This window comes from Sebastes fasciatus, chromosome 8 (assembly GCF_043250625.1).
Source record: "Sebastes fasciatus isolate fSebFas1 chromosome 8, fSebFas1.pri, whole genome shotgun sequence".
NCBI lineage: Eukaryota > Metazoa > Chordata > Actinopteri > Perciformes > Sebastidae > Sebastes > Sebastes fasciatus.
The window spans coordinates 21,629,136-21,642,105 of NC_133802.1; the positions used below are offsets into that span (position 1 = coordinate 21,629,136).

Sequence of the window (12,970 nt, forward strand, 5' to 3'; positions counted from 1 at the left end):
ATTAAATTTAATTCAAAATGATTTGCTCCTGGAAAAAAAAAAAAAAAAAAAAGCAGAGTAAAAAAACAAGCTAAATTATGAGTTTGTGAACTATTCAAGCCTCTTTAGGATTTCGTTTTCTCTAACATGCATTTTCTCTTGGTGTCAGATTGTTGGCCTGCCACATTGAGCAATAATAATAGAGCGATAAATGTAATTTATGTTGGAGCTGTTGGCTGAACGCGTGCTCAGCTCAGCTGGGGCCTGCATTCAACAAGGCAGAGCAGTCATTAATTCACCAGGTACCACACACACACACACACACACACACACAAATTACTACACTAAAATACCCCAAAACCAGCCATCTAGAGCATAGGTGAGGGGTGAGCAAAATATCTCATTGCCTGCACAATAACATGCGTGAAAATGTCCATGTGTGTGTGAGTGTGTTTATGGGAGAAGTGTCTGTGTGTGGGCGGGTATGGGGGTGATGGAATGCCTAATAGTTTGTGTAGATTAAAAGCAGTTATGGGGAGTAGTGGGAAGAGTGTGTTTGTGGAGGCTTTGGCTGCAGGGCATTATTGGCTTTGAGGGGAATTTAGTGCATGAGATATAAGCGTCTAACTGTTTATCACTTTTCTGTGGGGTGTACAGTAAGTGATGATATGGACAGATCCAGGGCTTTAACAGCCAAAATTATTGTTTGCATTTGAGAAATGTGGAAAAAAACATGTATAATGTAATACAAATACAGCACAATATGTGTATTATATAATCATGAAATTAGATTTCTTGTCAAGCACCCACAACTTCCAAGTATTTGTCAAAGGTACTACAGTCTGAACAGGAACAATTAGTGTGCGTATTGAAAGTTTGACAACTAACATAACAGAAAAGTGAACTGACTTTGCTTATTTGCTGCATCGTTAGCAGGAAATCCTAAGATTAAAGTGCAATGATTTTTACCGGTAATGTTAGAGAAAATGATCCAATAGGGCTTGAGAAGACGACAAGGCAACAGGAGGCCGATGTAATATCAGCTGCGTCATCAGAAGTCAATAGAAGCCTTCTTTATAGAGAGGTGAAGTCCCTCCCCTTCCGGTGGACAACATGGGACCAAGGAGGGTGGAAAGAGGAGATGTCACGGGTCATCAACGCGTCATATCTCTGGGGTACAACAAAGGCGCAGTAAAATCTGGTCTGCACTCGCTGAAATTGAGCCAATAGCAACGCACAACCGCAGCTCCAATTACACTGCGCATGTGTTGTACTCCATACCCCAAGACCCGTGTCTGCCTGTGTCCAAGCCTCCTTCAATAAGCCTTGCATGGAACCTTATTTAAGAAAAAATATGTACAGTAATCAACGGCAAGAGACAATTTTTTTTTATCCCGTTTGAATTGTGCCATGAATCACACATATGATGTTTGACAACTTAAAAAAATATTTTGCAAGTCAAGAAAGTCACAGTTGGTCGTTGGTTTGTCATAGTATCATTTAGTTTTGTTTGAAACCGCTCAGTGAACTACATCTCTCGTATCCAACAATATAAGTCACCAACACTAGCTAGCTAACTAACTTATGACGCACAAAAGTAACGTTATCTTACCTGATGTGTTTTATCCAGCGACTCCTGGTCTTTTTATCAACTGGGAAGATAAAGAGCGAGCTAGACCTGTTGCTCGTGTGAGTACATCCCAGTACGAAACACACAGGCATCATAGCTTCAGCGAGAGAGACGTCACTACGCGACTTTTGGCAGTGTAGTCTTTCTAATTACGTATTTTCACAGTCTTATAATTCAACAGTTTTAAAACAAACTGCGACTTTCTTGACAATTATCTTTTAAATTGACGTGTGTGATTCATGGCACAATTCAAACAGGATCAAAAAACATATTTGTCTCTCTTCGTTTACCGTTCATATTTTTCCCTGAATAAGGTCCCATGGTGGTCCACCGGAAGGGGAGGGACTTCGCCTCTCCATTTGTGTCCCACTTGTCTTTCTTCTATGATTCACAGTATAGTCGCAGGGCTTTACACTGTGTTGTTTTAGACCTGTAGATAATGATTTACTATCCTATAAAATCCACGAGTCCTCCTGACTCTCCGAGAGAAAATTAAGTGTGAATTGCCGCTCTGGCTCTTTTCCTTTGATGAGCACTCTGTTCTTATTCCTCCTCTCTAATCCCACTCTGGGGAGCAGAGAGCCTCCAGTCTCCATCCTCTCGCCTGGCCTCGTAAAACACGACCACACAGCTACACGCTCTCCTGACCTCCCACTCGCTGACCTGCCAACTGCCACCGAGCTGCAAGAGGTCTCATGCACACCCGATTAGGTTTAGAGTAGCATTTACCTTGATAGGATACTGTAGGAGTCTGTTATATTAGCGCAGGGAGAAAGATTGGAAGAGGCATGCGAGAGAACTGATGATTAAAGCGAGCATGAGAGGCAGAAGACGGAGAGGAGCAAAGTGAGTAAACGGGGTCTTAGTTTGACAGGGTTATTGGAGGCCCCCAGACTTGGTGCGCTGATTTGTGACGACATGATTTCAACTATCCCACTGGGAAACATTTAAACACACATACACACGCAGGTCTTGTGGGGAGAGGTTAAGTGCTTATTTATTTGGAGAGCGGAGTAAATGGTTTCCACTCCCCTCCTGCTCGCAAACCTTAAACTGTTAAGTGTAGTGAACTCTGACTCACAGAGGACTGTTACTGCCGCTCTCCTTCACGCCACTCACCACCTTTGAGTGTGTGTATACACCCACCATATGAGGGCGCCTGTAATTAATTGCAATATACCATCAATCACTGCTGCACTTCCTTCTAAATGAAGTTGGAGTGGATTCGGTTCAAAACCGCCTAAAGTTTCTTGTGTTTTTTTTTGCATCTTCAGGTACATCGGTGCGCTGGGAGCCCGTGTGATATGCGACAACATCCCAGGCTTGGTGAACAAGCAGCGGCAGCTCTGCCAGCGCCACCCGGACATCATGCAGGCCATCGGCGAGGGCACCAAAGAGTGGATCCGAGAGTGCCAGCACCAGTTCAGACACCACCGCTGGAACTGCAGCACGCTGGACCGCGACCACACCGTGTTTGGACGTGTCTTGCTACGGAGTAAGTCCATGGGTGTGTCCACATGTCTTTCTATGTCTGATTACTGACTGTGCGGCCAAAAGCATAGAGATACTGAGGCTGAACCTGAGCCCCATCTGCTACTATCTCACTCCTCATTCCCATCCTTCCTCCCTTCTCTCCATCCGTCTGCCCTCGTCGCTCTGTTCTTTCTCCAATCTTTCCTCCTCGTGCTCACGTATGCTGGTGCTCCGTGTTTATAGTCGCTAATGGACTGTTGTAATGCCTTACGCCTCGTCAATAAACACACGGGCCTCGAGACGCGGGCTTGTCGTCATTTTGTTTTTCCACTCCTGCCAGACCTCTCTGCTTTGCAAGGTATTCATGCCAATACACATATTCACACACGCATGTTACAACATACATATTTTCTAACTATCTTTGCAGCCAGTGCATGATAGATCATTACAGCTGCATTTTGAATGCAGAGCATGGACACAGCGATGCACTTGTAAGTCACTGTTGCATGCCGAGCAACCAGTAAAAAGAGTGACTCTAATGCTACATCTTAGGGGTTATGTTTTCTTTCTTGCTTTTGGAGTAAGGCATAATGGTAAATGCTTCATTTACAGTAAGGGTGAAAATATCAATACACATGAGTATCGTGATATTATGTTTTGCGATACTGTATCAACCTCTTAAAAACCGGACCCGGACACTATTCTGTCTTTCGGAGGTTGTATCGGGCTCACTTGTAAAGCTAGAGTGAAGACACTCATCATATAATTGAGATAACCTAAGGAATCTATTGGTACCAACCATGCCATACTTGCATGTCGCTCCAAAGTTACACAAAATTTTGGCGAGGAAAAACTGGCATGGCCATTTTCAAAGGGGTGCCTTGACCTCTCACCTCAAGATATAAGAATGAAAATGGGTTCTATGGGTACCCAGGAGTCTCCCCTTTACAGATATGCGCACTTTATGATAATCCCATGCAGTTTTGAGCAAAAACCATGCAGTTTTTTGCATGCATGACAAATGTGTTATTTTCACCTATTCTAAAATGGTGTATTTGAATATTTCTGCATACTGGGGTCCCTAAACAGTCTTGGAATTACACAAATTGGGTATGAATGTAAAGCTGAGACTCTTGTGAATCCAATGAGTCCAACTGTATTCATGTGTAATGATGTTAGTTCCCATAGTAGCCATTTCACACAGTGACTTTTTCAGATTCTATACATATGGTGATGTGTCATATGACAGTTTTCCTAAAATTAGATTTGAAAAAAAACAAAACGCAATATATCGCCTTGCTTACAATATCGCCATATATCGCAATACCGGTATATTGAATTGTTACCTTTGTATCATGATACTAATCGTATCGCCAGATTCTTGCCAGATTCTTGCCAGATTCTTGCCAGATTCTTGCCAGATTCAGATGCCAATACACAGCCCTAATTTACAGCAGCTCATTGTAGTGGATCTACATTTAGGTTGCATAAAATAAGGTGCTTGTCTCCTTAGACTTAGTATCTGACATATTATTGTCCCTCTTCCAGCCATCCTAAGCCTGTGTGGGGGTCGACGATGCATTGAAAAAAAATATCAGATATGGAGATACAGGCTGCGTGTGTGTGGAAGACAGGAATAAACAGTAATGTAGATGTAAATATTTAGATAGATATTCTCACTATCAGACAAACAGCGCAGGTTTGAATGATGACCAGCAATGCCCTCCTCCATCCTCCCCCACATACGCCCCCTCAGCAGCACCCACTGCCCCCTTCTCCTCACCCCAGAGGTGGGACGGGACATTCCAGTGAATACAGAGCGAGCAGGTTGGATCTCCTGAAACTCCTCTGGCCCCGGCTGGTTCAGATAGACTGAACCTTGCTTTCAGATACAAAAGTACCCCACTCGTAGTCATTTATAATCAGTACTATATCAGTTAGTTTTTCGATGTTATTTTGATATGCTGGTACTCGAGTATTGCCCATTTCATGTAAATAGGAAATATTACTTCACTCATGCATTTACGTGTTACTTTTCAAGACAGTGTCAAAACAGAATTCATAAATGTAATGCATTGTTATTTATCCTGGTATGCAGATTATGGAATACTTTGCTATGCATTTAAATACTTCTTACAACTTGAGGATGAAGCTAGGATGCGTGCAGTCCCAGCGCTGCTGACGCTTTGTATCATAGTTACATGTGTGAAGCGCAAGTGAAACATCAGCCTGTGTAGACTGCTATATTAATTAAAAATAGAAACTGGGGCTGGCCGATATGGCCTAAAAACGAAATTTTGATTCAAGACATCAGTAGCGTGTGAGATGGATCACTGAAAAGTTATTAGTTAGTTGAATGTGCTTAGAAAATTACACAGCAACCTGCTGATTACATAATGAGATATGCAGAGTTGACATTTCTGCCTTAAGGCGTTGCTAAAAGAAAGCTCACATGGGCTCCAAAATAGAAAGAGTTCATCATCTGGGCAGCATGAATGGGATTTTTATTAGATGTTTCTTGTGTGCTAGTACAAAAACTCGGTTGCTGGTGACACAAGATGAAAAGGTTGCATGGTCCCCAAAAACATCAGGATTCATGCTCTGAGAACCATGAATATCAGCAGAAAATGTAATAGATATTCAGCAAATAGTTTTTGAGATGATTTGTCGTGTTTCAAAGCATTGGTACCAGATGGTCGTCAGGGGGCCAAGGAGGTGAACAAATCATTACGAGCCATGAAAAACCGAATCACATTCCATGGCTGATAGCTTTTTAAATATCTGAACTGAAGTGTTGATGAAAGAACTGACAGACCAAATGACCAACTGACTGACTGGGGTCATATGGACATGAACATCAGAGGTGGGACAAAACAATTCACATACAATTGCAATTCTTACCTTCTATGATTCTGAATCAATTCCAAAATGCTAAAAATAAAAATAAAAATTGTAAGTTGTTAATAAAGTTGATGGAGCAAAAAAAGGTAACTCAACCACAAGAGCACAGTGAAGCACCCAGACGATGGACAGCACGCACATTTTGTCGTTCATGTTAAATAAAATTCAAACATTTGGGTGCATTTTTGATTTAATAAAAAAATGGCACTTCAGTTTGTACCCCATCAACCAGAAACTAATCTCTATAAACAGATTCTGCATTCACAGGTAGAATCTGTAGGCAACGGGACAAGATTTTGGCATCGGAAGCGTTCTGGTTTCCGTCTGTAGTCTAAGTAATATTGTACAATCACGTTCAAGCAGACTTTGGTTAAATGCAGGTAAACAGTCTGTGTGAAGAGCAAAAGAGGCGGAACGCATTGGCCAAAATGCAATTTCGGGACCCACCTGCTATCGTCTGAAGACGATTTAGCTTTGTCAACTCCAGTCTCGCATCTCAAGTTGCTAATCGGACTGTAAACAATGAGCAGCGCACGGAAGAGGAAGTCTTGGCCCGGACAACTACAGGCTGCACCGGAACCCCAGAAATATAGCCCCTTGCCTCCGTCGTCAGACCGATAGTCAATGGGTTCAGAGATTGCCCAGAGACTAGCTAATGTTAGTGGAGTGGAGCACTAAAAAACGAGACCAGCTGACCAACTCGCACTGCAGCACTTTACAAAACTCTCAGCCAACTCTGGTTGGGCGAAGAAAATAACATGATCCACAGTCCGTTTCATTTCAAAAGACCTGCGGCTGTGCAGCGTTTTTGGATAACAATGGCTTTGCTCTGTACTAACGCTGCAGCACAGAGGCTGCTCCTCTACCGGAAGTATAACGTTAATAACAACACAGTGGAGCTCTTCACTTCCTGTAAGATTCCCACCCCTGTTGGAGATGCTTGCTTTTACTTTACAAGGAGACAAGTCATGTGGAGGATGAATTTACTAACTACTGGGAAAATTCTTATTTCAGGTGCATCATTTTCTTTTTACCTGAAACAGCATTCAAGTTGTTTCAACTCTGAGTACAGCGGCACCAAGTGAAAACCCACATATGTCTGTTAGGCTTTGACTACAAGCTCTTCTGCGTCTGGTTGTTGTCTTTTGAGGCATTCACTCCCACGGGCGCTGCAAAAAGCAACTGTGACTAAACACTATATCTAATGCTCTATGTGTCTTTGGCCACACAATAGATGAGTCATATTCTAAGGAACTAAAGAGACCAGGAAAGCACAGCAATGGTAGAAAATGCTGTCATGACATCACCCTGGCGCTGATTAATGGGGTATCACTGTGTCTGTATTTAAACAATTTATGTGAGCAGAGGAGAGCCCCGCAGCTGGGATTATTTCCATGATAATATTTAAACAGAGCTGTCCTATACTCCACATCAGGCCTGATATGCCCCCGTCAGCTGCACCTTCATGTCCTGATGGCTCAAGCCCAGGCCTGGTTATGGCATTATGTGTATCTGTGCGTGCACGTTAGCATGTGGGCTGCACAGTTTTAAGTCTTTACTGTAAGTCGTAGAGAATTTATTGTATTGCATGATATGAGTGACTACAATTTGTGTTATTTTAACCTTTACCTCAGTCTAAACTCTTGGTTTCTTTTGTGCTTTCTCTCTCCGTCTCTCTTTCTCAGGCAGCCGTGAAGCAGCATTCGTCTACGCCATCTCCTCAGCGGGAGTGGTGTACGCGCTCACTCGCGCCTGCAGCCAGGGGGAGCTGAAGACGTGTAACTGCGACCCGCACAAGCGTGGACGGGCTAGCGATGAGAGAGGAGAGTTTGACTGGGGTGGCTGTAGTGATAATATCAACTATGGGATAAAGTTTGCCAAAGCCTTCATAGACGCCAAAGAGAGGACGGTTCGAGATGCACGGGCGCTCATGAACCTACACAACAACCGCTGTGGCAGAACAGTAAGTGTGTGATTACTGCAGCATCAATTCACCCACATAACAAAACATATTGTCTGATTTACATCTGGTGGTATATCTAGCAAGGTAGACTTTTGTTTTATTTGCTGGAGATTTGATAAATCTAAATCTTGGACCACATTCACACCTGGTATTTACATGCAATATGTATCTGGCAACGCTATCTTAGTAATAGGCGTTTGCATTTATACCTGATGTTATTAAGCCTCATCTCGGTTCCACCTGCACTGTGACCGAATCTTTATATGCAAATCACATAGGTGTAGCAGACAAACTAGTGGATGCAGAGTAAGTTTGACCTATCAACTTGTTGGAGGTTTTTTTTCTAAACAATGCAGCCAAACTGTACAGACCACATTCACACCTTGCTGGAATCCAATCTCAATACAATGCCTTTCCCAACTGCAATGCATTCTGAGTGCATTTTAGGGCACTTTTGATTTGAAACTACCGTTCGAACGCGGGAAAAGTATTAAATATTCAATCTGTAATAACCTTTTCAGTTTCAAAATTGTCAGTGTATAACAGGAGAATGCAATGTTACAGTTAACTTTCATGAACTGAAAACACACTATGAAAGGGTCAAAGTTGTAAGACAAAAACGTGGACAACTCCCAGACCGGACAACGCCGTGGTAGCGACCTGTCAATCACAAGGTAGCCACGCCCTAAAGCATACCCTGCTTTATGGTCTATTTGACTCTAAATGTGACCATAATTTACTAAATGAACATCATGCTGTAATGAAGAAGACTTGAAACTAGTGATTGAGACCATAAACTCATGTTTACAATGTTTACTGAGGTAATAAATCAAGTGAGAAGTAAGGACATTTTCTCATAGACTTCTATACAATCAGACTTCTTTTTGTAACCAGAGGAGTCGCCCCCTGCTGGCTATTAGAAAGAATGCAAGTTTAAGGCACTTCAGCACTAGTTTCACTTTTCAGACCCGGAGGTAGCCCACTGGTTCCTACAATGCACTGTTAGGAGCTATGATAAGCTAGGTGGGTAATTGCATTCAAATTAGTTTGAACTTGATTTTTTGCAAAAGTGACACCTTTCCTTAACAAGTTTTTTTCCTTATACAGATGCAATTTTCAGTTACAGATCACATGTTAGTACTTAGTATAAATAGGGTCTCCAGCCAATGTAGGTAAAATATTTTTTAGTTTGCTGTCAACAGTTTTAATAGGGACTATTAGTAACTCAGATGAAAACTGTTCACAGAGATCTGTGGATTACCCAATGTGAATTTGTAATGCAATTTTCAATGCTTTGATCACATCAAACAAAAATCCTTTTATTGGAGTGGAGGCAGAAATCTCAGAGGTGGATATCTATGTCAAAACCTCGGCAGATGAAACCAAAAATGATCTACGAGACTAGATACCACTAGAGTTGCATCAAGTGGGAAATGTTTTTATGAAATTAGGTTAAACCAACCAAATGTTAAGAAACGTTCATGCCTTTTTTTTAGAACATGTAAAACCAAATGTCTCAATGGCTAAAACAATACAATCCCCACTTCTCTCTCTATGCATTCAGGCAGTGAAGCGGTTCATGAAGCTGGAGTGTAAATGTCACGGCGTGAGCGGCTCTTGCACGCTGCGGACATGTTGGATGGCCATGTCCGACTTCAGGAAGACCGGCGACTACCTGAGGAGGAAATACAACGGGGCCATCGAGGTGACGATGAATCAGGACGGGACAGGCTTTGCCGTGGCTAACAAAGCCTTCAGGAAGGCCACCAAGAACGACCTGGTCTACTTTGAGAACTCTCCGGATTACTGCCTACAAGACAAAACAGCAGGTAAGACGGCGAAAAGGAGAGAAGAAGAAAGTGGACTGGACTGAAAGACGCAGAGAGGCAGTTTATCATGGGTGTTGATGGATTGCCCCCACTGTGTTATGTTTTAGGGGTGTTATGTGTATGTTGTGTGTATGTTCATGCATGACTAGTGTGTGTGTGTGTGTGTGTGTGTGTGTGTGTGTGTAATGGTAGTCAGATAACACAGCAGGACTCCTGTGTGATGTCGGTGGAAGCTAATATCCTTGTACCCCGAGGACATGGTCGTTCTGTGACCACCTGACCTCTATCAGTCTCTGTCACCACACACACACATATATATACACACTCCCGTGGTCAGAGGAAGTGTTGATCAACCTTTACACAATGCACCTATGACTGTTTCTGATTGGCTGGTCGATGGACCGTCAGACAAACTTTTACAATATTTGACCATCACTCAGAAGCTCTGTCCAGTTCGTCCTCACTCCCTTTGTCTGCCTCACTCTTCGTCCATCCTCCCCCCTCTTTCTCACCTTCCCAGAGGAATCCACAGCCTAGGGACACAAGCAGCTAATTTTTTTTTTTTTTTTAAATCACTCTTTTCTGTCTGTCACAGTCTCTCCCTCTCTGTCTGTCTGAACTAAGCGTAGCTGGAGGGCAGAGTGGGCCTCAGAGTGTGAGAGCCTGTCTGTCTGTCACGCTCCACTGTCCATTTAACCCTCACACACACACACTCACATAGAGTGGCTTCAAAGGGAGCAGTGGCTTGGGAAAGGCAGTGTAACTATAGGCCACTCTACCAACACTGCATAGTTGTGTGTGTGGGTCTGTTGTTCTATGGGCAGCTTGTTGTGATAGGTAGCAGTTCAAACAGGGAGCTTCTCACACGAAACACCACCACTAATCTCTGTGGGGATGACATTCACATAAGACACACAGACAATATGCCACTGCATTAGGTAATAGCCAGACTGCTAAACACTATGATGCACTAAACAACGGCGACTAGTGGCACGTTTCCACCAAGCAGTCCAGTCTATTTCAGTTTGTTACACATTAGAACGGTTATTTTCGCGTTTCCATTGGCAAAACTTGTGGATGGTATCAAAAGAACTACTCCGCCTTTAGTACCACCTTGGTCAAGGTTTCAAGCAGACTGAGTTGATACTAGAAGGTGGAGTTAAAACACTCGATTAAATGTTTGGTCTATAAAATGTCAGAAATGTTCATGAATTGTCCATCACCATTTCCTAAAGCCGAAGGCAACATCTTCAAATTACTTGTTGTGTCCAGCCGATAGTAACCCCTCCTCCCCATAAAAAACAATTCAGTTTCAGCAGATCTGATAGATAATGTCTGGATTTTTGGCTTGAAAAATTACTTAAACTATTAATCAATTATCAAAAGAGTTGCAGATTCATATTTATTTGATCGACTAATCATAATTTAAGGACTTTGGCTTTCTATAGAAATGATCCTCCAGTTGTTGTTGTTAAAGTTCATTGTTAAACATAAAAGAAGAGAAGGTTCACTTTAAGGTTTTATTGGCTAACTCTTTTGTGCTCTGTGCAGGCTCCCTGGGCACGGCTGGGCGGGTCTGCAACAAGACATCACGCGGCACGGATGGCTGTGAGGTCATGTGCTGTGGGCGGGGCTATGACACCACGAGAGTCAAGCAAATCACCAAGTGCGAATGCAAGTTCAAATGGTGCTGCGCCGTGGAGTGTAAGGACTGCGAGGAAGCCGTGGACATACACACGTGCAAAGCTCCCAAACGAGCCGAATGGTTGGACCAGTCCTGAGGACACGCCCCCCTTCGCCCCCTGTAATGCAACCCCACCCCTTTCCCCTTTACGGGACATCCTGTGGAAACATGGCATTCTGGGAAAGTTTGTCCGAAAGTGCTCGGCGTCTCCGCCCTCCCCTGCCCCCACCTCGGTTCATCATTGCATGGCTTTTCTACCTGTCTCTGTGAAAGCACTAGAATTCAGTACCCATCAATATGAATTAACACCCATTAGCCCCTGTTTGTGAACGGCCCTGAGACTGAACTGCTGGGATCAGATGATGAACGGTGAAACCAGTGAACACTTTGGGGTTCGAGTGGATTGGATTCAGTCCAGACGGCCTTTTTTCTAGCGTGTGGTTCTGGGTTAAAAATGGTTTGCTGCTTTCATGATGCTTTAAAGACACATTTTACATTAACTGAGCCTTCAAACGTATCCAGTATTATTACATCAACATCCTATACTCACATATTTTTCTTTGTTTTTTTGGGGAAATACACTTTTATCTACCAAAAACAAATACTTGGTTGGACTTTGGGAAGTAGCTTGACAAGTGCACTTTGAGAAGTGGACATCTAAGCGTTAAGTTTGGCTCTGCGTGGCCAAACACAGAGGCGGAGGACTACCAGAGGACGGGGAGATGGACACTAGATGAATAAATGGACGGATGCGTCATTGGGACATTGAATGCAACTGTAAAAAAAAAAAAAAAAAAAAAAAAAAAGTTTAAAGTGATTTATTTAAATTGTAAAGTGTTGTTTCATTTCTCATCTGCGGATGAGACTGCACTACATTGGCTGACACGAGGAGAGAGAAGAGCACCCCCATTATTATGATTATACAGTGTACTCTAGTTTTCAGTGTGTAAGACGACGACAAACTGCTGCTGAGAAAAAAAAAAGAAGAAGAAAAAGACCTGGACGGTCATTCAGTTGCACATAACCACAACATCAGACAGATTTCACTTCTCTGCTCTCCAGCTTGCTTGTATAACATTGTGTATATTGCCTTATCTAAACAGATGTTCATATGAAATATATGGTGCATTAGTATGACACTGGGATCTTTGTTTTTTGTTCAGACAGACAAACACAGAGGTTGAAGGCAAGACTAGACGCAGATAAAGCAGAACTAATCAGTGTGACCGAGCAGGATAGTGAGTAAGTTCCTGTGCTGTCATAACCTGCCGTGTTTTTCCCATCACACACACACACACACACACACCATCGCTGCTCCTCACCAGCATGAGTTGAGAGCCACTGTGGCAGTAATAATACAATCTATGTCGGCAACAAAGGCTGATTCTGTGTGAGTCGGGGTGGGGTGCGTTATATCAGTCGAGGGGAGGGAAGTGTTTGATTAAAAGGCCCAACCTAAACCCCAACCCCTGCTGGCCTCATCCCACCCCTCGCTATGTGGAATTCCAGGT

At 43.0% G+C, this 12,970-nt stretch overlaps 1 protein-coding gene across 2 annotated transcripts in view; it reads left to right on the plus strand.

The window, feature by feature from the left end:
- Nucleotides 1-12,596, plus strand: part of LOC141772841 (protein Wnt-2b) — a 19,060-nt gene extending 6,464 nt beyond the window's left edge. The window contains exons 1-5 of one of the 2 annotated variants that reach the window (XM_074644279.1): nt 1-281; nt 2,884-3,104; nt 7,669-7,946; nt 9,511-9,775; nt 11,327-12,596. The exon at nt 1-281 is cut by the window's left edge and continues 621 nt beyond it. In XM_074644279.1, the coding sequence (XP_074500380.1) occupies nt 2,978-3,104; nt 7,669-7,946; nt 9,511-9,775; nt 11,327-11,556 (900 nt within the window). In that variant the 5' untranslated portion in view covers nt 1-281; nt 2,884-2,977 and the 3' untranslated portion in view covers nt 11,557-12,596. The remainder of the gene's footprint in view (nt 282-2,883; nt 3,105-7,668; nt 7,947-9,510; nt 9,776-11,326) is intronic. The other variant, XM_074644278.1, reaches the window with a different exon arrangement.
- Nucleotides 12,597-12,970: the final 374 nt, after the last annotated feature.